The sequence below is a fragment of the Rhinichthys klamathensis genome, unplaced genomic scaffold (assembly GCF_029890125.1).
Source record: "Rhinichthys klamathensis goyatoka isolate OS25496 unplaced genomic scaffold, OSU_Roscu_1.1 h1tg000183l_1, whole genome shotgun sequence".
Lineage (NCBI taxonomy): Eukaryota > Metazoa > Chordata > Actinopteri > Cypriniformes > Leuciscidae > Rhinichthys > Rhinichthys klamathensis.
Window position 1 is genome coordinate 907,119 of NW_026606711.1, and position 25,525 is coordinate 932,643.

Consider the following 25,525-nt stretch of genomic DNA (forward strand, 5'->3'; position numbering starts at 1 on the left):
GTCATTGGAGGAAATTATTTTTCACAGCGTCACTTCCTGAATATGAGTAAGGGGGTGGTCACGTGACATGGCTTCGGCGCTCTCCTTTCTCCGACTACTTTTGATTTAAAAATATAATTGAAAATCTCGATTCATATGGACGGGCTCCGGGGCTTTATGAAAGATGGTCTTAGGTCGGCTCTCGATCGATGCATGGCGACGCGTTATACGCGGCTCGAGGGGAACATTTCTGGACACAAAATCGTCTGTTTTGTGGGCTGCAGCGTCACGTGACCAGCACGCGCCTCGGGTAAAGATGGCGCCCGACGGTTAGAAAACAAGCAGCGCAAGCAGCGGCGACATCCTTCACACCGCCGCGACGTTTGGGATCCATAGAAACCGAGTGGAGTACGTGTTTGACTTTTTGGACATAAGCTGTCAGACAGCGGGTTTGCTCTGTTTTCCCTTATAATCACATTTCCGGTCGGTTTAGGGCCGCTGTGCAAAGGAATATTGAGTTTTATTGCGTTTCGCGTGAAAGCTGAGGGAGTCTCGCGACTGGTTCACGCGCTAGGCAGCTAACCTGAGGCGAGCCGTTAGCGCACTTTTGACAAAGTCACTGACAGGAATTATTCGTTCAAATGTCATTGTTTGCCACGTATTCTGCTCATCAAGTTCTTTTGGATTTGTTGAAACCCGGTTATAGCCTATTTAAAGAACGTTTTAGCTCATTTTCTGCTATTTAAAGTTGATTAATTGGTTCGTGAGGGGAAATTAGCTAGCAACCACGGTACCCTAAGCAAGTCTTGAGGAGCTGTTACACCACATGCAGCATATTTTTTACGCGTTTTTTAGTATTTAGTTTGTATTTAATCCGCGATTATTTGTTTGAGGAAGCATTTAGACTTCTCTGCTGAATATTTAGGACCGGTTGTCTACTCGTGTGCTTTACAACCGTTAAATTCTACGACAGGTTGTTGTTATTATTATTGTGTAATTTCAATGTTTTGAACACTTCAGAGATCGTTAGAGTTTTCTTTTGTTTCTGGGTGGATTTCTGGATGTGTAAGGTGGATGACATTAACATCCAGCAGCAACGTCAGACCAGGAAGTCTAGTTTGATCAGTTTAGGCAAACACGTGTGAAGCTGGATGTTGTGGTGAGCCGTTAGCAGCATTACCGTGGTTTAGTATGTTTTTGCCCTTATGAATGCATTTCTTGACTAATTAGTGATATTTAGATTTATATAATATGTGGTTTTCAGTCGTAGAAGTCTAACTTAAAAAACACCCAAGCATATTCTTTATTTATCTTGGTAATGTAATGGGAAAGATGTGAACCTTACGTTGGTATATGTCATTGTCTTTATTCAATATATCTGTGTAGTTTAAGAGGACATGATCGATTTATGTTAGAAGATCAAGTGAAATGTTTTGCAAAGCAGATTCTCTTTGTAATCTTTAATATAATGTTTTCTCTTTCTTTCTCTCTTTTAGAAAATGGATCCTGGACAAGATTTGCTTCTCGCTGCTCTAAGTGAAAGTGGAATCTGCCCTAATGATCTGTTTGATGTTGATCCTCAGGACACACTTCCACTCCCTGCTTCACAACAGGTAATTTAAAACGCATACATGCAACATGATATACAATATATTTTCATGCAGTCTAGTTGTAGTTTTTTTGTTTTTTTTTTTTACTCAAAACTAGAACCGTGTATAAAGACAGATTTTACAAAACTTTTTGATTATTAAGGCTTCTCCGGGATGTTTTTTTTTTGAAGGGGCAAGTAAAAGAGAAATTTACTTGCCCGACCAGACAAGAAGCCTAATTAAAACGTCAATAACAAGGGAATCACCAAAATGCAAGAATGATTCTGGTTTTTATTACATCTAGTGTATGTGGCGATTGATGGTGTATAATAATCTATAATGTACTGATGGTAATAGGTTGCGCTGTTGAGGCTCACGCAGACTCTCGAGGAGAAATCGAAACAAATGAGTGCAGCACACACACATAAGCTCAGTTAACATACCATGGTAAAAATAAAAAAACCGTGAAGTTTTTATGTTTGTAACGTATGACACAGTTAAGCATCACACAACCAAGAGTGCTGTCTTCCTGAATACCATCACGATTAATAATGTGACACTGATTTCATTCAACAGTTAAATAAACAAGTAGATAATATTAATGTCACTTACATTTTAGATGCGATATGGACTGTTTAGCAGTGAAAATATCCAAACAAAGATCACAGCAGAAATATAGCACATCTCACAGCAACACTCAGCTATGTCTCTTTACTGAATTATTCAGCGTTTTAAACTAATTGGTTGAGTCAAAGATTCAATGACCCATTCATAAACAACTGCCTCATTCATCAGCCTTTTGAATGAATGACTCAAACACTCACTCATTAAGACGGTCACTTGTCGCCACCTACTGGCGGTTTTTAGTTTCATGTTTAAAAGTATTATTATTTTCAACATTTCTTGTTTGTTTATTAAAAAAATATTTATAAAAATCTTACAACATTATTTAATTCAGTTGTTATTTCAGTGTAAATTATTTAATTTTGATTGGTAACAGCCCGATATTATATTATTCTCATTCAGGGTTTTTCCTGGGTCAAAATTGGTCTTCGGTGATGGCCGACAGAAACTGTCATCCTTTCTTGCCCTCTTTAAAAAAAAAAAAAGCTGTGATTTTACCACTGGATTTCATAGCTTTGTAAGATAAAATCCTTCTTTGCTATGACCTGATAATTTGGTATAATCATATCAATATCAAAACGTAAATAAAAAAGTAGCATTACAAATTCTTTTAACTAATAGTTTATTTTTGTACCATATACAATTGAATAAAATTAGCTAAATGGAACCTTATTGTAGTATTACTGATTTGTTATACACCGTAAGTTCAGTGTTGGATAAATCAGTTGTTTTAACCATTCATTAAAGTGAATCAGTTCAAATGAGTCATAAGTTTGCGAATTGGACGTGCTATTAGCGGATGTGCGTTGTGTGATTATCCCGGCAGTTAGGACATCGCACAAGATTTGTCAACACAGAAAACATTTTATCACTGGATAGGTTTTTTCATTTATTGAAAGTGTGGTTTATGTCAGCTGAATGTGCGGAAAGCTTTTCAGTGAAGATAAGGCAAGGTGTTTTTTTTTTACCTTTACCTTTTTACCAATCGTGTCAATTGATTTAGATTAATATGCGCGAAGGAGAGAGAGCAAGACAGCACTTAGTTTGAAGACGGTGAGAGTGTGCGCGCGCGTCCGGGGCTCTCTCTCTGCTCGTTCTTTCAGTAACATGCGCCCTCTCACAAGCGCAGCAGTCATCATCACTCACCAATCAAATAAGGCTTTGGCGGGACAAAAATGTGCTTTGGTGGCCGCCAAAAAAAATTTGAATGCAGGAAAAACCCTGCTAATTGAATATGATCAAATTTAAGAATTTGAAATGAAAGATGAAGCATGCATTCAATAAGATTAGGTGGAAAAAATGCCCTTTATAAATTTTAATATAAAGCACAATGTTAACTGCGATTATTGGATGGGATTCATGCTACAAATAATGTTTAGTGAAGTTTTGTTCATGCATCAACTGAAAACAGCGTAGACTAAAAGACTGATCTTCGAATTCATCATAATGAGGATTGATTAAGTGTAATTGATATTGTTAACCCAGCCCTACTCAAAACAGAATGGAATCTAAAAGCAATCTTTCTCAAAGTAGCACATTTGATGATTGACATGAGTTGTTCTTTTCCCTTTTCAGTCAGTCTCATTAAATGCACTTGACATCGGTCTCAGTAATGAAACTTCTGGAATTGTCAGGATTGAACCTGCAGTTCCACCTACTCCTACAGTCACAATCAGGGTAAGTGTTGCAAATAGCGTCAGTATTTTTAGACTTTTGACTAACATCGTAAAGTCTGGTCCAGCTTATTCTGTCCAAGAACTGGCCACTTAGGCAGAAAGACAGGTATGTTATTAGGCAACCAACCAGAGTTTTTGTTCTTAGGTGTCGTTTAGAATCAGGTGTATCTAGGGTTGGGTACCGAAACTCGGTGCCAATAGGGAACCGGTTCCGACGTAAACGGTAGTAACCAGACCGAATAAGAACGAAAATTTCGGTGCCTGATTTCGGTGCCTAACTTCATTAGGCACACACACACACACAAGGTCTCTCGCTCGCTCTCTCTCCGCCGTGCGTGTGCTACACAGTTTGGACCACAGTCTCTTCTGTCTCGCAAGCGCGCTCTTTCTCGCAAGGTTTGGCTGCATTTCACGTGTAAAATTACGTGTCAGAACGCCCTCTGGGTGTGCCGATAGTCTGAATCCCATATAGAATCAAGCCAATTCATTGGCTGATGGCGCGGGCGCCGCCTCGACGCACTTACGTCGTCATACTATGTTGGCGCGCGCGCGCCATCTGCTCCTCCGATTTCTCTGCCGAAAAAGGAAGCTGGTCGGCAGCGCGAGGAGCTTGGCAGCGTCCCGTTCCCTTTTGAGAGAACATAGGTTACACCAGTAACCAGAGATGTTCTCTTTCATAGGTTCACTCAAAGAAGCAGTGGATTTGTAGGCTGCTGTATCACGTGCCGTTTGAACTGACGCGCTACAGCGATCTGTCACATTTCAAAGAGCCAAAACGTTATTAATTGTGTGAATCTCGTAAAAATATTGACAGAATCTGACAGCTGTGGATTTGTTCCCTATCAAAAGTAACCTTCTCTGTCTTGTCAGTGTCCTCTTTGTCCGCGATTTTTCTGTGTGAAAAGGGTCATTTGCGTGAGTCTCACGGTCAATGCGTGAGAGTTGGCAGCTCTGCCTGCTAGTAATCTCTATTAATCTCCAGTATTATTACATTGTTTGATACAATATTGTTTCATTTGATATTATGTAAATATGAATTTTTATTTTATATTGGTTTTATTATTACCAATTGTTACTTGTATTTATATTGTTCAAAGATTTAAGTTAATATTGTGTCCAGTTTGGCCCTGTAAATTAAAGGGTATTATTTTTTGATAAAGTGTGTGCGGTTTCATTTTCTTAAGTACCGATTTAAGAACCGTTGAGGCACCGGAACCGTTTAAAAAATACCGAGTAGGTACTGGAATCGGATAAAACCCAAACGATACCCAACCCTAGGTGTATCTGTATTAAATTATACCCGGTATACAGATGATTTTACCGATTATAACTCTAAGTCCAGTTCTGCTCATTAACTTGCACTTAAAGGATTAGTTCACCTCAAAATGAAAATTTCCTGATAATTTACTCACCCCAATACCATCCAAGATGTTCATGTCTTTCTTTCTACAGTGGAAAAGAAATAAAAATTGAGGAAAACATTTCAGGATTTTTCTCCACACAATGGACTTCAATTGCATTGCAACCAACGTTTTTAAGTCCAAATCAATGCAGTTTCTATGAACTATGAACGTTCCCAGCTGAGGAATAGGGTCTTATCTAGCGAAACGATCGGTCATTTTCTAAAAAAAAAACAAAAAAACATTTATATACTTTTTAACCACAATTGTTCGTCTTGTGCTGGTCTGCGACGCGCCAGGGATTACGTCATCACGTTGGAAACGACACGCGTCGCGTCATCTATCTAAGTTATTTGTCAGCGTAATCCGGTTAAAAAAGGCAGGGAAGGGTGAAAAATCCATCTCATTTTCTACCGTTTTCTCCTCCAACTTCAAAATCATCTGACATCTGTTTTAAATTATTATTATTATTATTATTATATAAAAAAAAATCCTGACGTTTCCAACGTGATGACGTAATCCCTGGCGCGTCGCAGACCAGCACAAGATGAACAATTGTTAAAGTATATACATTTTTTTTTAAAATGACCGATCGTTTCGCTAGATAAGACCCTATTCCTCAGCTGGGAACGTGCAGAGCCGTTTGAAGCACTTCATAGCCCTTTAAAACTGCGTTGATTTGGACTTAAAAACGTTGGTTGCATTTGAAGTCCATTGTGTGGAGGAAAATCCTGAAATGTTTTCCTCAAAAAACTTAATTTCTTTTCCACTGAAGAAAGAAAGACATGAACATCTTGGATGGTAAATTATCAGGACATTTTCTTTTTGAGGTGAACTAATCCTTTAAGTGCATTTCTGGAAGCATTTCTGCATCAAGCTACCCAATCAGATTGAAACTAGCAATTTCGTGCAGTTTTTCTGTGAAATATAATGCAGACTGTGAGTGAGCAAACTGTGGGTGGTCTGTTTGAGGCTTCTGGGTGTGTGACACGTTTTAATATTTGATTGTAAAGCTCAGAATTACACATGCTGCATTGATCCTATTCTGTGTCTTTGCAGGAGAAGCCCCAGCCCTCAACTACTACCTTCGTTTTAAATCAACTGAATCAGTTGCCATCGCTGGGTACCATTGTAGTCACCAAACCATCAGCCGGGACCGGCTCCAGGCAGACCATCACAGTAACCAAGGTGGTACACACAAGTTCGACAGCACAACAGAGGTCTTTATCATCTTCAACTGTGGGTGCTCCGAATAATGACCAGATCAGGTTGAAGGACCTCCTCAGAACCAGCAGCCTGAAGACAAGCAGCCTTGGAGAGCTTATGAAGTTGAAGCCCCCACCTGACATAGCGCAGCCCGTTGCTACGGCAACAGCCACAGGCACAAGTGAGTGCTGGCAGACATGCTGGACCTCGAGCGATCATAGATGTTTGTTTTTTTGCTTGTAAGGGTCTGTCGTTGCAGCTGTCGTCTTTGTGGCACTTTCCAGATCTAACGCTGAATGCCAGTTTTCAAGTGCTGCCTCCAGCTGTCAAAACAAGAAACCAACATGAGCTCAAATCACCTTTGAAGGCGTTAAAGCTGTTTAGATGCTCTTAGATGCTGTTTAGATGCTCTAAGACATGTTTTTAGGTCCATTTTTATTTTAAGAAAAAGTTTTAAACCTAGGCCACGTACATGTTGCTGCTAAAGATGGTTGTTTCGGCTCTTCTTAGTGCTTCAAATCGAACAACTAATTGTAACTTAATACGTTTTTTTAATCCAAAACATTTACGGCGCGCTTGTGAGTTTCGTTGTTCAAGTTTTAAACACTGACCTAAGCTCATCTAGAGAGACCGTGTGGATGCAATCATGCTGTGTTTTTCTTAATGGCAATGCTCTTCCTTTCAGAAATTATTCTGGTCTCCACAAAGATGATGAGCAGATCAGGTATGGGTAGGGTTTTAACTGCAGTGCACTGATTCTGTTTTCACAGGTGCTTTCATGTTGTGGTGGGGCCGTATCAGTTCTGACAAACTGCTGTGGCTGTGTGAATATTTGTCTCTAATCTGTTGTCTCTATCTTTTCTTCAGCGGAATTAAACAATGGGTTGAAAAAAGAAGTGTCCAGCAAAGATGTAGCAAGAATCTGGGTCAACGATGACATGAAAATGCGGAGCTTCTCACCTGTTAATGTAAGTTTTAGAATTATTTATTTACATGTGGTGAGCCATGCACTGATGCCTTTATCTGTAAGTTTAATGTTTTTGGATTTAAAAAAAATATTATTTACTTGAATGTAGAAATTACCAGGAATGAAGGAGGAAGATGAACCAGAAGAAGAGGAAGAGGAGGAGCTGGGTCATGCGGAGACATACGCCGAATACATGCCAATGAAACGTACGTATAATTGTTGTCAGGGTGCTTAATGTATATATTGTAAATAGCCAGTCACTTCTTAGCATTAATACAGTCATTAAATGCACACTTTGTCTTTTAAGAATGTTGGATTGTTATTATTAGTGCCAACAGATCCATTGGTTTTCCGCTGCGTTTATGACAAGTTTTGTAAAGTTAGTCTCGCATCTCCTCTCTCAGTGAGAATTGGACTGCGGCACCCTGATCCTGTGGTGGAGACCAGCTCTCTGTCCAGTGTCAACCCGCCAGATGTGTGGTACAGACTTTCAATTACAGAGGAGACCATTGATAGAGGCTGGTTATCTGCCCTCCAGCTAGAGGCCATCACATATGCTGCTCAGGTTCGGGTCTTTTTACATATTGTAACCTTTAAAATGTAGTAGCTGTTAGGAAGCAGATTTAGTTAATTTATGCTGGTCAAATCACAATAGTGTCAAACTTTCTCAAATCGTTTACTGCAGTACTTCAGATCTGTCTCTCTCAATCGTGTCTTTTCGTACAGCAACATGAGACATTCCTACCAAATGGAGACAGAGCAGCCTACTTGATTGGAGATGGAGCCGGTGTTGGAAAGGGTAGAACCATTGCTGGAATCATATATGAAAATTATCTTCTTGGCAGGAAAAGGTCCCTCTGGTAATCACTTGGTTTCTTCCCCCTCCAATCTGCTTTTTTTTGGTGTGTAATTGTACCATTATTCATGCCTTTTTTTTTTCCCCACCACTGGTCTGTGCAGGTTTAGTGTCTCAAATGACTTGAAATATGATGCAGAGAGGGACTTGAGAGACATCGGAGCAAAGAACATTCAGGTCCATTCGCTAAACAAGGTACATTAAGTGCTTCTTACCCAACACATAAGATGTTTGTGTTTTTCCAGTAGTACATTATTTCCACAATTCTCTCTTTCAGTTCAAATATGGTAAGATTTCATCAAAGCACAATGGGAGTGTGAAAAAAGGTGTGATCTTTGCCACATACTCTTCCCTGATTGGAGAGAGCCAGTCTGGAGGAAAGTACAAGACAAGATTCAAACAGTTACTACACTGGTGTGGAGATGACTTTGATGGTGTTGTATCCTTTCACGTCACAGGGAAGCGAGGTTGTTGTGATACCGAATTGGTAGAAATTCTTTAATGCCATAATCTGGCAACACTAGAAAAACATTCTATGCTCTAGACCAGAAAAAGCGAGTTTCATTGCATATTGACTGAACTGCAGTGAAGCACTTCACATGGTGTGATTGTATTCGGCTTTCTGGTAACTATGGTGACTGATTCCCTTGACTAAGCATCTCAGATCGTCTTTGATGAGTGTCACAAAGCCAAAAATGTTTGTCCTATTGGGTCATCCAAGCCCACAAAGACCGGGTTGGCGGTTTTAGAGCTACAGAACAAGCTGCCAAAAGCCCGGGTTGTGTACGCAAGTGCTACAGGTATGTGACTGGATGTTGTATTTTTAAATTTTTTGTAGGAACACTGTAAGCAGTGCATTTATTTCTGGTTTGCTATGTATATATCTTTTGTATGAATTTGTGTAGGAGCATCCGAGCCCCGCAATATGGCCTACATGAATCGCCTTGGGATCTGGGGAGAAGGAACTCCATTTAAGGAATTTACTAATTTTATCCAAGCTGTTGAGAGAAGGTGAGTCTATCAGAAAAGAGTTTGTGTTCATGACCTTGCTTTTTGGTACAAGCCTGCATTCTCTCAATATTGAATGCAACCCTATTTTGGTTGGTTTATTTTAGAGGTGTCGGTGCCATGGAGATTGTTGCCATGGATATGAAGCTGAGAGGAATGTACATTGCTCGACAGCTGAGCTTCACAGGCGTGACGTTTAAAATTGAAGAAGTTCCTTTGACGCAGAGCTACATCAAGATGTACAACAAATCAGTCCGCTTGGTGGGTAAAACCTTTTCAGGGGTCTCAGTCTGCTTGTTTGGTGCACACCAGGGTAATTGAACCAAACCTGCCAAGTGTGAAAACACCCTTAAATAATCGTAAACACTTTATTTTGCAAATGTGTAGTGGGTCAGCGCAAGAGAGAAATTCCAGCAAGCCGCCAACCTAATGGATGCAGAACAACGGATGAAAAAGTCGATGTGGGGTCAGTTCTGGTCAGCTCATCAGAGGTTCTTCAAGTACCTGTGCATTGCTTCTAAGGTTCGAAGAGTGGTGCAGCTGGCCCGAGAGGACGTTAAAAATGGAAAGGTTAGATTAGGTGTCCTCTTATTACAAAAGAGCTTTCAGAGAGAAAGAATTACAGTGATTTTGGTTGTGCTGACCTCTAACATTCTCTGTAGTGTGTGGTGATTGGTCTTCAATCAACTGGAGAAGCTCGAACCCTTGAGGCCTTGGAGGAGGGAGGAGGCGAGCTCAATGACTTTGTCTCCACTGCAAAGTGAGTAATAATTTTTCAATAGATTTTTTTAAAAGAGAAATATTTCCTTTTATAATTGACTTGCCTCTGTAACATAAAAATGGACAAAGTGATTTTTTTTTTTTTCTCCAACTAAACATTTCTATGCATGATTCTTTAAAGGGGTGTCCTGCAGTCCTTGGTGGAGAAGCATTTTCCTGCACCAGACAGACAAAAACTCTTCAGCCTTTTAGGCATCGATCTGAGTGTGAAGAAAAAACCTTCACCTTCAGAAACCACCACTGAGCAGAAAGGCAAAAAGCGGAAAGGTAATAGTTCACATGCTCTTGGAAACCGCAATAGAGATGCCCTGTTATATTTAGCAATGGTTTCTACCCTGAAACTAAGCACATTTCAATGTGGAAGGAAGCAAAACCACACTTGGGCTTTTAGGTTGCTCAAATTGAAAATGAAGTTTAGTAATGTGTTTGCTCTGACCATGGTTTTTTTTTTTTTGCAGGGCCAGAAACAAAGAAGCAAGTGAAAAAGGCTCGTAAATCTGGTGGTCTGTCTGGTTCCAGCTCAGACGAGAGCAACTCGGACGATTCGGACAAAGATGCAGAAAGCGACGACAGCTTCAAATCGGTCAGCTCAGGGGAGGAGGATGAAGATGACTTCAACCCCTTTAAGGATGATTCCAGTGAGGATGAGGAAGATGGTGAGAATTTGCATGTTACACCGAAGATGTTGTCAAGTCACATTTATTTATATAGCGCTTTATACAATACAGATCAAAAAGCAGCTTCACATTAATAAACAGGAAAATAGTGTTAATCTTGTAGAATTCAATTATGATAAATTCAGTTCAGCTATGAGCATCGCTGCAGAATGCTATAGTGTCATTATTCAGTTCAGTGTTGATACCAAAATAATTATAAATATTCAAATGCTGCCTATTATTTGAAACTTAGATCCGTGGCTCATCAGGAAAGACTCTAAAAAGAGTAAAGAAAAGAGGAACAAGAAGAAGAAAAAAAGCATTGATCCTGACTCTATTCAAAGTGCCTTGTTAGCCTCCGGGCTTGGAACAACCAGACCCACTTTTACAACCCCCACCATCAAACCTTCAAACAACACGGTTGCTGTAGGTAAGTGACCTATGAGCTTTTCACAAAGTTTAGACCATTACAGCTGAAAGTTGTTAGATAAAGCTGTATAATTAAGAACGCCATTGTCCAATGAATATTAATAATCACACCAAACAATTGTATTGAAGCCAAAAGTGAGCCAGAGGAGAGCAGCTGTGTGACCAGTCAGGATGCTGTTGAGGACGCCCAGCGCATGAAGAGGGACCTGCTGGATCGACTGGAGCAGCTGGCAGAGGATCTACCACCCAACACGCTCGACGAACTCATCGATGAGCTGGGAGGCCCTGAAAACGTTGCAGAGGTTGGTCTGTTTGTAGAGGGTTTTCGGTGTCACCCACACTGTTTAATTAAAGCAATTAGGGCTGTGAAACGATTAATCGCATCCAAAATAAAGGTTTGTGTTTACATAATGTGTGTGTATGGTATATCATTTTTTTGTGTGTATACATAAATACACACATGCATATATTTAAGAAGAATTTGTTATATAAAGCATTTGCATATATATATATATATATATATATATATATATAGTATATACATGCAAATATTTCTTAAATATATATGTATATGTGTATATATATATACACACACACACAAAAATATTATATATATATATATATATATTATGTAAACACAAACTTTTATTTTGGATACGATTAATCGTTTCACAGCCCTAAAAAGCAATGCCATTTTTAAACGTGTGCATCTTATGCAATGCAGATGACTGGCCGCAAAGGCAGAGTAGTCAGCAATGATGATGGCAGCATTTCCTACGAGTCTCGATCAGAACTTGACGTCCCAGTTGAAATCCTAAACCTCACGGAGAAGCAGAGGTTCATGGATGGAGATAAGGTTTGCTGCTTTGGTTTTACCCTTGTCTGTGTAATGTTTTGGTATTATGAACAACATCTTAACAGTTCTATGTTCACCTTGGTAGAACATCGCAATTATCTCAGAGGCTGCCAGCTCTGGCATTTCTCTTCAAGCCGACCGCAGAGTGAAGAATCAGAGGAGGAGGGTACACATGACATTAGAGCTACCCTGGAGTGCTGACAGAGCTATTCAGCAGTTTGGTGGGTATATATATATAAATTCATGCATTTGAATTTCATACAAAATGTCCATTCATTTTGGATTACAGTTTTAACAAATTAATAAACTTAATGTGATGCATATTTGTCAGTCATAAATAAATGACACGGGTAAGATTTCTGTAATTGTACTAGTAAAAAGGGTTAGTTCTCCCAAATATGAAAATTCTGTCATTAATTACTCGCCCTCATGTTGTTTCAAACCCGTAAGACATTCACTCATCTTTGGAACACAAATGAAGGTCTTTTTAATGAAATATGACCGATTTCTGTCCCTCCATTGACATACGCAACTACCACTTTCAAGGTCCAGATAGGTAGTAAAGACAACATAAAAGTAATCCATGTGACCTCAATTTTATGAATCGACATGAGAAATAAGTTTACCACTTTAATCTCCAACACTCGTTCATGAGAGCAGAAGTTGTTGCGTGAACTTGTGTTGGAGATTAATATTTGTAAATAAAGTGGTAAATAGTTTTTTTGCGCAAGCAAAGTCGTCGTGTCGTTTCATAGAATTGAGGTTAAACCACTTGAGTTGCACGGATTACTTAAATGTCTTTCCTACCTTACTGGGCCTTGAAAGTGGTAGTTGCTTATGCTGTCAATAGAGGGACAGAAATCTCTCAGTTTTGATTAAAAAGACCTTAATTTGTGTTCTGAAGATGAACGAATGTCTTACGGGTTTGGAACAACATGAGGGTGAGTAATTAATGACTATTTTCATTTTTGGGTGAACTATCCCTTTAATGCACAATAACCAGGTCTTTATAATTATCATAATTAAATCCAATTTATTTCAGTCTTAATCATTTTTACTAACTGAATGTTGCTTGTTCCACAACTAGTCATATTTTAACCATGTTATTACTTTTTTTTTTTTTTACTGAATCAATTTAATTGTTTCCACAATAAACAGATTTATGCTGATCCTAAGCAGTTTGAATTAATACATTTTAAAATGATTTAAATAAAAATAAAATTAGATGCAGATAGTTAATAATAAACCGCTGGTTTTTTTTATCTGTTCCATTTATGTATGACTGACAAATATGCATCACACTAAGTTTTATTAGTTTGTTAAAACTGTAATCCAAATAGATTACATTTTAAATGCAATTCAAATAAGGCATAAATATATAAAATATCACATTTGTATTAGAGTTTCCAGTTCACTGACTGTTTGGATTCATTGCAATCAGGTCGAACTCACAGATCCAACCAGGTCACAGCACCTGAGTATGTGTTCCTCATCTCTGAACTCGCTGGAGAGCAACGATTCGCCTCTATTGTTGCCAAACGACTGGAGAGCCTGGTGAGTCACTCATGCACATTCTGCATGCTAATGGGTGTCAGTTTTAATTTTGTAAGCCTAATTGTTTGTCTTTCACAAATAGGGTGCTTTAACACACGGAGACAGAAGGGCCACAGAGACGAGAGATCTCAGCCGATTTAACTTTGACAACAAAGTAAGATTGGATTACACGCACTGTCAGTAATAAAGCTGCAGTCCATAACTTTTGGAGATCTAGCAGTTAATAAACAGAACTGCATGCATCTTGGGGAAGAACATTGTAGCCGGAGCTACTTCTCTCTGTTTAAATTCGACGAGCCACGCAGTTACTGGGCTACTCAGCAGTGGTACGACCTGAACCAATCTAAAATAGCCTGAATATAAACACTTATTATAGTGGTTCAGGATAAGACAAAAATACGGTTTGGAAAATGGTTTCATGATGTACTCGCTCATTGTATAACATTTTGAGCACAAAAAAAGTTAAGGACTGCAGTTTAAATAGGGTTGTTGCTAGACTTATTCGCTGATGTCTTTTTGTACATCCACAGTATGGCAGAAACGCTCTGGAAATAGTCATGAAGTCTATTGTCAGTCTGGATTCTCCTTTAGTGTCTCCACCCGGTGACTTCAATGGGGATTTCTTCAAAGGTACAGTTGAATGTCTTTCGACAATAGGAAAGTCACTGGAAAACCATCACATTTAATTTCATCTTAATACCTTGGATATTCATTTTTATTTTATTTTTAGAAATCCGCAATGGTTTAATCGGAGTGGGGCTGATAAATGTGGAGGATAGATCTGGTGTTCTCTCCCTAGACAAAGGTGAGAGATTTTCAGAGTCAATTTTCTCAGTTTTTATTTTCTCATGAATTGTCGAATGTTTAAGACCTAGTAAAACAATGTTTTCATTTTCTCGTGTCACATACCTTTTTCTTTTAATAGACTACAACAACATTGGGAAGTTCCTGAACAGGATTCTTGGTATGGAGGTCCAGCAGCAAAATGCACTCTTTCAGTATTTCTCTGACACTTTGAGCGCTGTCATTCAGAATGCCAAAAAGACTGGAAGATATGACATGGGAATTTTAGGTAAGAATGTGTTTTAAACATGACTTAAGTCTCAAAGATCTAATGAAGAACCCAGGTTTTCTTTTCTGTGTTGGTGAATTTGTTTTTATAGCTGGAAGTTCTACTGGAAACAAATCTCAAAGCTAACAGACTAAAATGTATTTCAATGTGATCTTCAAATGAAGTGAACACCATTTTAGACTTTAGGATTAGCTGTTTTTGTTTCCTTTTTCAGTTTGAATATTGTTTCCTTGCAGATTTGGGCTCTGGAGATGAAAAAGTAAAGAAAGTTGATGCAAAGAAATTCTTGACACCAGGATATTCCACCTCAGGGCATGTGGAGCTCTATACAGTATGTTTATATCCATACCGAGAAACTGAAATTATGCACCTTTATGATGCCTTTTGTGTATATCATATGTGTCTGTTTAGTTGGCTAATGTCTAATAAATGTGTTTCTGTGTCTTCAGGTGAGTGTGGAGCGAGGAATGGCATGGGAGGATGCCACCCATGTCTGGGCTGACCAGAACGGACCGGATGATGGTTTTTACGTCCAGGTGAGGCCTTTTTTATTTTCCCCTTATACACCCTTCTGCCAATTCACTCAACTACTAAACCTAACCATTTTCTGTTTCATCTCAAGGTGCGGAATAACAAGAAAATTGCCATCCTTATAAAGGAAGTCAATCCCAGAAAGAGACTGTTTATGGTGTACAGACCAAATATCGGAAAACAAGTTAAACTGGAGACTTACGCTGACCTCAAGAAGAGAAGTAAAAAGGTATTACATTACTGCTGTTTATAAGATGCAGTTTTATTGCGTTCCTTATGTTTTTGGTTCAGCATCAGTCAAATTATAAATTTACCAGCCATGAATAAATTTTTTTAATCGGATGTTTTTAGCCTGTGTATTTTGCTTTAGCTCAGTCAATATTTTTATCGTCAGACTGCACTTAGGGTGTTTGATTGACACAGTTTTATCGAATCACAAGTCGTCAGTAGTGGTTCACTTCCACAGTTTAGTATGCTTGTTCATATCAGCAGCGAACTGTATTGTAATGTGAACCCTTTTTATAATGACTTTGATATGGTTTGTGGGTGCGCACCCAATTTTGGAAAACGGCCTTCACATCATCCAAATAAACTAAACTCTGACGTCAATTGAACCTGTGTGAAAGCAACCTTGTGTCGCTAGAAGCAGCTTGTTTTAGCCAGTCTGAGATCAAGCAGCTCCTCAATGTAGCAAAGATGCCACCCCACAAAAATATCCCAAAATCAAGCATGCATTCATATCTGCCGAGATGCACTTGCTTGTAAAACTCCTCTACAGCAGTCAGGATCCACTTCTTAAATTTGATCTTTATAGGTTTTACACCAGCATTGCAATCACCAAATGAAGCCCAGGCTTCCTAGTTTAAACCACTTATAAGCCAACATCCAAATCAAAAGTTGTGTCATTTGGTGATTGGTGAGTGAATGTTAATTTTAGACCCTGTCAGCACTCTGCAGACTATTTCATGTAATTTCTTAAAGTTGTGCGTTCACTAATACATCTCATCCCAAAATAGGTCCTCTCTGATGATGCCAAGCAGCACTGGATTGATCAGTACAACGGCTCTGCCGATGTCTGCTCGCACGCGTACTGGTAGGTGCTTCTATTAAGTCACTTCAGAAATGAAAATCCAAAAGATTTGCGCAGTTTCACTTGATTCGTGAATCTCATCAAGTTAGGAAATGTTGTCACAAGTAACTTTGTTTGACAGGCGAGGGAACTGTAAGAAGGTGTCAGTGGGGCTACAGTGTGAGATCGGGCTGCGGTGCAGGACATACTACGTCCTCTGTGGCTCCGTTCTCAGCGTGTGGACTAAAGTGGAGGGAGTTCTGGCCTCAGTCAGCGGATCCAATGTGAAGATGCAGATTGTACGTTTGAGAACAGAGGATGGGCAGAGAATTGTGGGTAAGTTGTCAAATATATATATATATAATTTCAAATGCAAGTCACGGCGTCACCTGAGTTTTTAAATGTAAATCTTCCATAATGTAACTGTGGCAAGAGGTGTTGAAAATTAAGACTTTAAAAAAAATTAAGACTTTTATTCTGCAAGAATGCATTTAATTGATCAAAAGTGACACTGATACTTTTTACAAAAATATAAAGCAGCACAACTTTTTTCCCAATTAATAATTTATCTTGAGCAGCAAATCATCATATTAGAAGGATTTCTGAAGGATCATGTGACTGAAGACTGGAGTAATGATACTGAAAATTCAGCTTTATAATATATTCAGATAGAAAACAGAATTAAATTGTTATATTTCACAATATTACTGTTTTTATTGTATCAAATAAATGTAGCCTTGGAGAGCAAAAGAGACTTCTTTCAAAAACTTTTAAAAAAATCTTACCAATCCCAAACTTCTGAACAGTAGTGTACATTGTGGTTATAAAAAAACAAGCAAGATGAGTTTAATTTAATCCCGTTTCTTTTTTCCCCGCTCAGGTCTGATCATTCCCGCCAACTGCGTGTCGCCCCTGATCAACATCCTGTCATCATCAGATCAGTCTCAGCAACTGGCGGTGCAGCAGCAGCAAATGTGGCAGCAACTGCATCCGCAGAGCATCAGCCACACCGTCAACACATAGCGTGACAAACCCGCCTCTCTTTAGGGCAGATGTGGCATTATACGCCAGCCAGCCTCCCTTCTTCCGGTACACTGTGAGAAAGACAGTGCTTGTGCCGTATTTAATATTTCAGGGTTCGTGTCCAAAGAGGACTCATTGCCAAAGGAGCTTGCTGGACCAGAGAATCGGAGCTCTGCGCGTCAGAAAACCGCACTGAGAAGGGGGCGACACTGGACGATATTTAGTCAGACTGTTTCCTTTTCACAACCTCCAGTCGGCTAAATCATCGCCTGTGCTTTCCATCGACATACGTGGCTCTGTGAAGTCACACACACTACTATGTACACAGGACAGCGCTCAGGGGTTACTCGCAATCGAGTTTTCTTTTTTCATTTCTTGTCCCTCTTTCTTTAATTTTTTTAAACACGCCTGTCTCCACCTTGGCCTTGTGACCCAGCATGTCTTGGGCATGACGCTGCTTGTTTACCACTTAATACAGTCCCTGATTTGAAAGCAGGGACGCTCTGGCTCACCGACGGCTGTAAGAAAGTGGTGTAAACCCAACCCTGAAGACTTTATCAGAAACGTTGCATGGTTTGGTGAACCCTTTGGATTTAGTTTAGTTTGTGGAAGCAGGTCAGCGTCTGAGAGGGTTGATGTTTTCGCTGCTTCCCGGTGTTGCAGTTTGAGTGTTTAATGCAATTGTAAACTGGAATGACCTTTTACAAAAGGCCACATCAATCAAAGCTTTTGCTCTGTTTTTCTATTTCTTGCTTTTAATAATTTGCTGTCACACGTGTTACTTGGGACAAAGAGCTCCCGAACCTCATTTCTGCTGTAAATGTGTGAGTTTGACACTTTCTCGGTCTCTCTACTATATCTCGATGTATAGTTGCATATCTGAAATGTCATGTTTTTGCTGAATTGTAGATGTTGCAGCACTCTGAAGACAATGTCATTCATCCTTGCACGAGTTGCACTACTGATGGATCTGTTGTACAAAGAATCTATGGAAAAATTTAACTGACTGCAAGATCTCTACCTCTTGCATATGACCAATAAATCTTGTGGATTACATCTACTTCAAAATGTCTTTACTTAAAGGGAACCAAATTTTTTCTTCTTCTGGGGACTTTTGGTATTTGGCTTTCTGTATCAATGTTAATAAGGGTTGAACAAGAAAGTAAGTTTAATTTTAATTCTTTTAATTATTTGGTGAGTAAATGTGTAAATCTAGTTTTCAAAGTCAGATGAGTTTTATAAAAAAAAAAACAAGGTCACATTTATTTCAGTGTACAGTTTAATAGCACTTTGACACAGTAAAAAGTACATTATGTACAAAGCTTTAGAAGAATAAGACTAAATCAGGTTTGTTCTCAACTAAACTAAATCCTTTTGGAATTTGATCTTCACGTCTGATGGTTTTTTTTGTTTGTCACAAAATAAAAATGAAGTTAAAAAAATGTATTATGTACAAGTACTTTCCGTTTTTTCCATGTTTTTTAAAAAAGAAAGAAAAGCATTTTTTTCTAAAACACGAAATTAAAACATTTTCCCTAGTAAAATACATTTAAAAAAAATGTAAACCGTTGTGATAACGAGCAGTATTTCTTTATTAATGATTTTGTAACTTCTCCGGTTGCCACGGTGTTGATGGACAACATTGGTTAATTTTTTGTATTAATGATGTGTTAATTGTCTTGAGTTCTTTGTGATGATGATGGACAGCAGTGTGGGTGTCATGAGGAGTGACGCGGCCATATTTGCCGGTGCTGCTCTGCTGTAAACAAAAAGTGTCTGTGAGACGGACGCTCCGCTGATTTTAGGGACAATTTTATTTCTCTCATTTATTAACTCTTCAGGTATGTCTTACAAACCCAATCCCCATCAACACCTTCCGGGAACTTCTGGGAACCAAGGTATGCCGAAAAAGCGGGGAAAACTCTTCGTCTTTAGTGTATTTGATCGAATGTAAGAATTGGCGTGAGAAAGAATACCTGGGGAAAAGCCGTGTGTAGTTTTTGTCCAGTCTGATCGCTACAGGGTCAGATCCTTCACATCCGCCATTATTACTAGTGAAAAAAACGCTTTCCTCGCCTTCTATAGTGCTAAATATCGGCTTGAGGTACATTTTCGGGTTCTTCCCGAAGGGTCCGCGTCGCGCCGTGGCCGGATGGGTTTGTGTGGAGGCCGCTAGATTGTGATAAAAATGAATCCTTTTAGCGGCTAAGATCAAGCCCGTGCCGTTTCCTCCATGATTGTCTCTTGGGCTGTTGATTGATCGGATTCAGACGTGCAGTTTTTTATTGCTCTTTGGGGACACCTAGTGGCCGACGGTGGTATCGCATGGAATGAGCGTGACGGAGACCGGGGCTAGTTGTCACAGGGGTTGCATCTCAGTGGGATCGAGACAAAAGGCCAATTACGCAAATGCACAAAGAATTTTTGTCCATCTACACTATCTACCCGTCAGTCTGTCTAGAAATATCTATTATGCATTTATGTAAATCGTAATGTGTTGTTTAATACAGTGAATGATTTGTATTGTGTTGTTCACTCTTAACAGGAAACATTCCTTCTCCGTCTTCAATGGCAACAATACAGTCATACAAGCCAATTCTAAATGACTTTGGACCACCTTCATTGGGATTCCCACAGGTAGGTTTCATGGTTATTATTGCAGTTAAAGTCACCATGAAATCAAAATTTAAAATGTTTTTATTAAATTTGTATGGAATATTGCAGTAGTTATAAATAATTTATCAGTTTTTGATCAAAATAACATCTCAGCTGCATCCGTTATCGCATACTTCCCTACTATATAGTAGGCGAAACACAGTATGTGACAAAAGAACTATGTCCGAATTCACAGTACTCATAAAAGAGTAGGCAAAAAGTACCCGGATGACCTACTTTTTCCGGTTAGATTCTGAAGTGTGCTTATGATGGACACTTTACTATCCCATGAGGCCACGGGAGAGGATTTATGAATAGCAATTAAGTGACGTAACTGACACTGGTAGGTCAAATGATAATGACAACATGGCGAATGTAGCACGTCCAGATTACATTCATACTACACACACTCATACCATATAGAACATACATTTTTAGCAATTGTTAAGTAATTACTTATTCATAAGAAGTACCTACGATTTTGGACGCAGCCCTCTTCTCTGATGACTTGCATGAGGGCGGGGAAACCTGTCACTCACATGAGATCGACCAATAGCAAACCACAACCATTCAATAAATTCCCCACGGACAATTCTTCCTGGTTTAAAATGCTGTTTCACTCAGATAAACATCACAATAGGGAACAAAAGACCATCGCCGACTTTAACTTAAACCATAAAAAACAGTTTCGTTACTTGGAATATTATATCAAAAACTACAAAAAAATACAACTAAATTACTGAAACTAATTTTTTTTATTAAAACAGAAAATATAAAAGTAAAAACTCATTCATAATAGTAACCATAAAGGTACCTAAAATAACACTGGTAGGTTTGATACTCATTCTGTCATAATAAGCATATTTTTAAAGGGGTAGTTCACCCAAAAATGATAATTATCCCATGATTTACCATCCTAGGTGTATATGACTTTCTTTTTTCAGCCAAACACAATCAGTTATATTAAAAAAATACATAAAGGCCTTTATTAACCCACTGGAGCCGTGTGGATTACTCTTCTGATGGATGGATGTGCTTTTTTGGGCTTCAAAATCTCAGTTACTGGTACTTCCATTATAAAGAGTTTTAAAAAGAGATTTTAATTCATTAAAAGAGATTAATATTTTTTTTTTGATTAACTAATAACCCTTAATTTCCCCCCCGTTTTATATCATGTTTAGGGTCCAAATGGAAACCAAGTACCTCAGAGTAAATATGCTGAACTCCTCGCCATCATCGAAGAACTTGGGAAAGAAATAAGGCCAACATATGCAGGGAGTAAAAGCGCCATGGAGCGACTTAAAAGAGGTTTGTGAACAAAATCTATAAATCTGCTTCTAAATAAGAGTTTTAACAAATGCACTGACATGTTATACTTACACAGCAACTCAAATATTGTGTCTTTATTTAAAGGTATCATTCACGCCAGAGGGCTTGTCCGTGAGTGTCTGGCAGAGACAGAAAGAAATGCGAGATCCTAGCGCCTCCTTCCTCATTCTCTCCATACGGCTGAAAGAACTGTGTCTTCTATACCGTCACACGGGAATCATGCATGCCTTTCCTTTGAGGGGGATAAAACAATCAACAAGTGGAGCATTTATGTTACGAGTTGCGCTTCTCATCTGTGGTTTGGAGGGAATAAGGCACGACGCAGAGAATATATCATCCGATTTATAAATGCAAGAGATCTGGAAGAACTGTTGCCATTTGAGTTGTTTTTATATATTTCATTTTCTTTGACCACATAGTATCTTTAAGAACAAAATTAGCAAAAATGCATGCAACCGGATTAACGGTCCCACATTAGAATCTGCATGGCTTTTACAGGTTAGACTAGGTATGTGCTTTTAGAAATAGCTCTCAGGATAATATTTTCTCCTCGGACACTCTCATGGATAGCTGAGTTTTCTTTTAATCGGGGAGGACACTCAAAAGTATTATAGTGATGCCATTACTTTCGTCTTTATTTGTATTTATTACCTTGTGTAATACAATGTATTTTCATGTAAAGACAAAAAAGGTCACTCTTTGGAATTTTGTATATCTGTCAATAAATATGACATTCATTGTGTATGAAATGCTTTTGTTTATTGGTTTGCAAAAGACAATTTTACTATCCTTACAAAAAGTTAACAAGATTTTATTGTTGCTACAATAAAACTGGTAAACTGGTTTGAGGATCCACCTAAACAAGAAATTAAAATAACAAAGATTTTTACGTTTTTGATGAAGAAAGTGCGTTATGCTTACCATAGTAATTATTTAAGGCTTTATTGTGTGATTAATTGGCATGTTTAACTAATCAAAATAATGCTGTCATTGATGGAATATTTTATTAATCCTAAAAAAGAAATGTTGGCAATGGTTTGAATAACCATAAAAGCTAGATATGTTTGAGGCCTCATGGGCTATGTGATTACAGGTCAAGAGTATCTAAGTTTGTGTGGCCACTAAGAAATTGTAATTTTGCATTAAGAAAATGATATAAGATCCATATTAATTATAGATTAGATCCATATTAATTTGTGAAAATATTTTCATGACAATTAAGCACGTTTTCCCCCGCACAATTATCATTATTGTAATGAATCCTGGTATTATTTTTGATTTCAAAAGTGATTTTCATTTCTGCAATAATACAGATTTTTTTAATTGTATTAGGCCGGGCAAAATATTTTTTTTAGGTGAAATAAACTAGGCCTACTTAATTAGGTTACACTTCATTTTAAGGTGACGTATTTACATTGTACTTACTCAAATAAGTGCTGAGTAATATTAATTAACTTCATGTTTGGTTTAGGGTTAGTTACTTTTGCATAATTTAAGTAATTATGCATAATTTACTGTTATTAGTACAGTAAGTACATGTAGTAACGTGCAACTACGTTACTTTAAAATACATTTTTACCCTTAATTATTATAAAAAATTACGTCACAATGCAACAAAAAAAAAATCTGTTCCCAAAAAGGCTTAATTTTCTTTAAGCAAAATATAATCCTTATTTATTTATTTTGAATACTGACGGAAATAGAACCTCGGTGTTTCCTGACAGGTGAAATGCATGAATGCACCCATGTAGTGCGGCGGCGGGGTTACTCAAAAGACCAATCAGAACCACTGTTGTGGTCTCAAAATGCGCAGAATCCTGCAAAGGAGCCAATCACAGAGACTTAAGGGACGTTGACTAGTGGTGCTGACCAATCAAGTAACGCCTTTCGAACTCATTTGGCCAATGGCGTTTCGCGGCGCAGTGTGTCGTCGTTGCTTGCTTAGCTTAGAACGTTAGAAGGTTGAGCGAGAAGCAGTCAGTGACAGATGAAGAGAAGGAAAGAGAGCGCGCGCGGCACATGAGGAAATGTCAAAATGGGAGAACAAGTGATGATAAAAAGTAACAAGTAAGTGCCGCGTTACTTGGGGGAGTTATTATCATCATGGTAACGTCAACTGTGTCAGCCCTTGTGTTTGGTGGCTCGCGGGATGCAGCTGCAGAGGTGATGCGCGCGCGTGTTGTGTGTGGAACAGGAAGCGCCATAGCGAGAGGAGAGCTCTCTGTGTTTTGCTGGCATGTCCACATCTGTGAACCTGCTTCACATCTTCTAGAATAGATATGCAATAAAGCACCACCAGCTGGGTTTGTAAGGTGACAGATTTGCTTTGTATTGTTTCTTGATCTGATGACATAATGTGTGTGTGGTTCTGGCTTTATGGTTGCATATAACTTGCTGTTGGTCTCCATCTAAGTTATTAACAATGAATGACATTTGTTGTGTGAATATGTCAGACTGCATATAAACCGCGTATTTACCAGATGTGGCCATTATTTCCTGACAGCTGGCTTCTTGATTATTCCTTAACCCTTAAAAATATTATAATGAATGATACGTTATCTTCTAAGTTCATGATAGTCGTGATACATCCTTGTGATATATTTTTCTGCTGCTTGTATTTAAGGATTTTTCATATTGTATTAGGATGAATATGAATAGTAAACAAACAAATCCCTTGTGGAAATTGAGTGTGCTTAATCCTATTGAATCATGTGCAGTTGTAGCATACTTCAAATCTTAAAAGTGTATATATATATATGTATTTTTTTTTAAACTATGCTTAGTTACAAATAATATAATATAATATTAATACAATAAAAGGCTACTTGAAGAGAGTAAGCTTTTTATGACTGTTTCTTAAGTACACTTTTAAAAAGTGTAGCCTACTTTGTAATGGTCGAATTAAATATTTTACATTTAAAGTATATTTTAAATGTACTAAATTGCAGCTTCTTCATCTCGAATATATTTAAATACATGACATACACATTTCAATCAATAGAAATTACATACATTTTTAGTAAATGTCAGTACATTCTGTCAGTAGAGACAGTAGAGTTAATTATGATATTACATAAATATGTACTGAAGCCCTACTTAAGTAGTATGTCAAAAGTAAAAAAGTAAAACAATTTAACATGCAATTAAGTGTCCAAAACATTACATTCTGTCCACACTTGTTCTTTTAAAGTATATTACTTCTGTAATATGTACTTTATTTTTTTAAAAGAATGCTTTAAAAAATCTTATATGCATATAAAAATACATATTTTAGATCCTGTAACGGGCCACAATTTTTAATCAGTGTGTTTAACTATTTTTAATCAGTGGGCAGATACATTTTAAAAAGTACTTCTATCTCAGTTTATATGAGCTGATAAAAAAAATGCATAGGTAAATAATTCTGAAAGTAAAAATAGGTTTTATTTCTTTTGGTTTGTGGCTAGTTAGTTAAAGATATGGGCTGGTAATTGAAAGCTTGCAGGTTTGAGCCCTAGTTGCTAGTTGTGTCTTCTAGATGCATTTACTCTTATGAAATATATGATATTCTCCAATTTAGCCATTTTTTATTTTTTTATACACAGCGCTCGCATACAGTCACTGTACACGGCTGTTTAAGCATGTCCACAGATGACAGCATCTCTGAGGACGTGTCCAGCTCTGTGGCTTTGAGCCACGATCAAATCAGTGCCAATGGTGGGAAAGAGAGCGAGGCGTCCATCGTCTCCTCTGAGGACACCGTATCGGGTCTCCCTGAAGAAGAGCACTCTGCGTCCCACCCCGAGGGCTTCCTTCAGGCCACAGAAGGGGCAAACCGACCCTCCACCACACCAGCATGCAGCATTTCCAACAAAATAAGGTCTGTTTTTTTCATGTGATGTTGACTGTTTTTAGCTTTACAAAGATGCTGTCATTGATAAGCTGTTTTAAATCCCTCTGGGTGTCTTTCTCCTCATGTCACATGCTTTAGAAATCTGTGTCTTCGTACTGAGGAGTTCAGCTCAGGGAGAAGTTTACCCTTCATCAACCCAAGCTCTCTAGAGACCCTCCGAGCCCTGGTGCAGGAGATCCAGAGCAGTGGGGAGACCGACCCTGAGATTTGGAAGAACTGTGAGGTGCGCAGATGTCCACACTGTCCATTCATTCCCTCCCTCATGTGGTGTTATGAAGCAGCCATCATGGCCCAGGTTTCTGGGCCATCGTCTGGGGTCTCTCCTAGGAGTCGAGCCGACGACAGCAGCCACGCTCAGAGCTGGGGAGAACATC

General features: G+C 38.5%; 3 protein-coding genes across 8 annotated transcripts in view; all 3 read left to right on the plus strand.

Annotated features, from left to right (window-relative positions):
* Nucleotides 1-35: 35 nt before the first annotated feature.
* Nucleotides 36-18,335, plus strand: sbno1 (strawberry notch homolog 1 (Drosophila)). 4 transcript variants are annotated; one of them, XM_056261563.1, is made up of 33 exons: nucleotides 36-428; nucleotides 1,476-1,592; nucleotides 3,768-3,869; nucleotides 6,328-6,655; nucleotides 7,160-7,198; nucleotides 7,342-7,442; nucleotides 7,551-7,647; nucleotides 7,846-8,006; nucleotides 8,168-8,301; nucleotides 8,402-8,492; nucleotides 8,575-8,736; nucleotides 8,962-9,097; nucleotides 9,203-9,308; nucleotides 9,413-9,566; nucleotides 9,693-9,875; nucleotides 9,968-10,065; nucleotides 10,207-10,352; nucleotides 10,544-10,741; nucleotides 10,995-11,171; nucleotides 11,300-11,472; nucleotides 11,895-12,026; nucleotides 12,112-12,247; nucleotides 13,468-13,580; nucleotides 13,663-13,734; nucleotides 14,111-14,210; nucleotides 14,311-14,385; nucleotides 14,506-14,652; nucleotides 14,889-14,983; nucleotides 15,102-15,188; nucleotides 15,275-15,412; nucleotides 16,200-16,276; nucleotides 16,395-16,588; nucleotides 17,133-18,335. In XM_056261563.1, exons 2-33 carry the CDS (start codon nucleotides 1,479-1,481, stop codon nucleotides 17,273-17,275), a joined length of 4,209 nt encoding a protein of 1,402 aa, XP_056117538.1. In that variant the 5' UTR covers nucleotides 36-428; nucleotides 1,476-1,478; the 3' UTR covers nucleotides 17,276-18,335. The 4 variants fall into 4 exon arrangements, with proteins under 4 accessions (XP_056117538.1, XP_056117536.1, XP_056117539.1 ...); XM_056261561.1 differs by having other exon boundaries at nucleotides 37-387; XM_056261562.1 differs by lacking the exon at nucleotides 36-428 and adding an exon at nucleotides 1,048-1,168.
* A 638-nt stretch (nucleotides 18,336-18,973) lies between these two features.
* Nucleotides 18,974-21,829, plus strand: LOC130094957 (cyclin-dependent kinase 2-associated protein 1). Of its 2 annotated transcripts, none has more exons than XM_056261572.1 (4): nucleotides 18,974-19,173; nucleotides 19,821-19,912; nucleotides 21,112-21,238; nucleotides 21,344-21,829. In XM_056261572.1, the coding sequence occupies exons 1-4, from the start codon at nucleotides 19,119-19,121 to the stop codon at nucleotides 21,409-21,411; spliced, it is 342 nt and encodes a 113-aa protein (XP_056117547.1). In that variant the 5' UTR covers nucleotides 18,974-19,118; the 3' UTR covers nucleotides 21,412-21,829. The 2 variants fall into 2 exon arrangements, with proteins under 2 accessions (XP_056117547.1, XP_056117548.1); XM_056261573.1 differs by having other exon boundaries at nucleotides 18,993-19,116.
* Nucleotides 21,830-23,193: 1,364 nt separating this feature from the next.
* LOC130094952 (M-phase phosphoprotein 9) overlaps nucleotides 23,194-25,525 on the plus strand; it is a 28,362-nt gene continuing 26,030 nt past the window's right edge. For both annotated transcript variants that reach the window (XM_056261565.1, XM_056261566.1), the window contains exons 1-3: nucleotides 23,194-23,326; nucleotides 24,844-25,118; nucleotides 25,230-25,374. In XM_056261565.1, coding sequence (XP_056117540.1) covers nucleotides 24,880-25,118; nucleotides 25,230-25,374 — 384 coding nt within the window. In that variant the 5' untranslated portion in view covers nucleotides 23,194-23,326; nucleotides 24,844-24,879. The remainder of the gene's footprint in view (nucleotides 23,327-24,843; nucleotides 25,119-25,229; nucleotides 25,375-25,525) is intronic.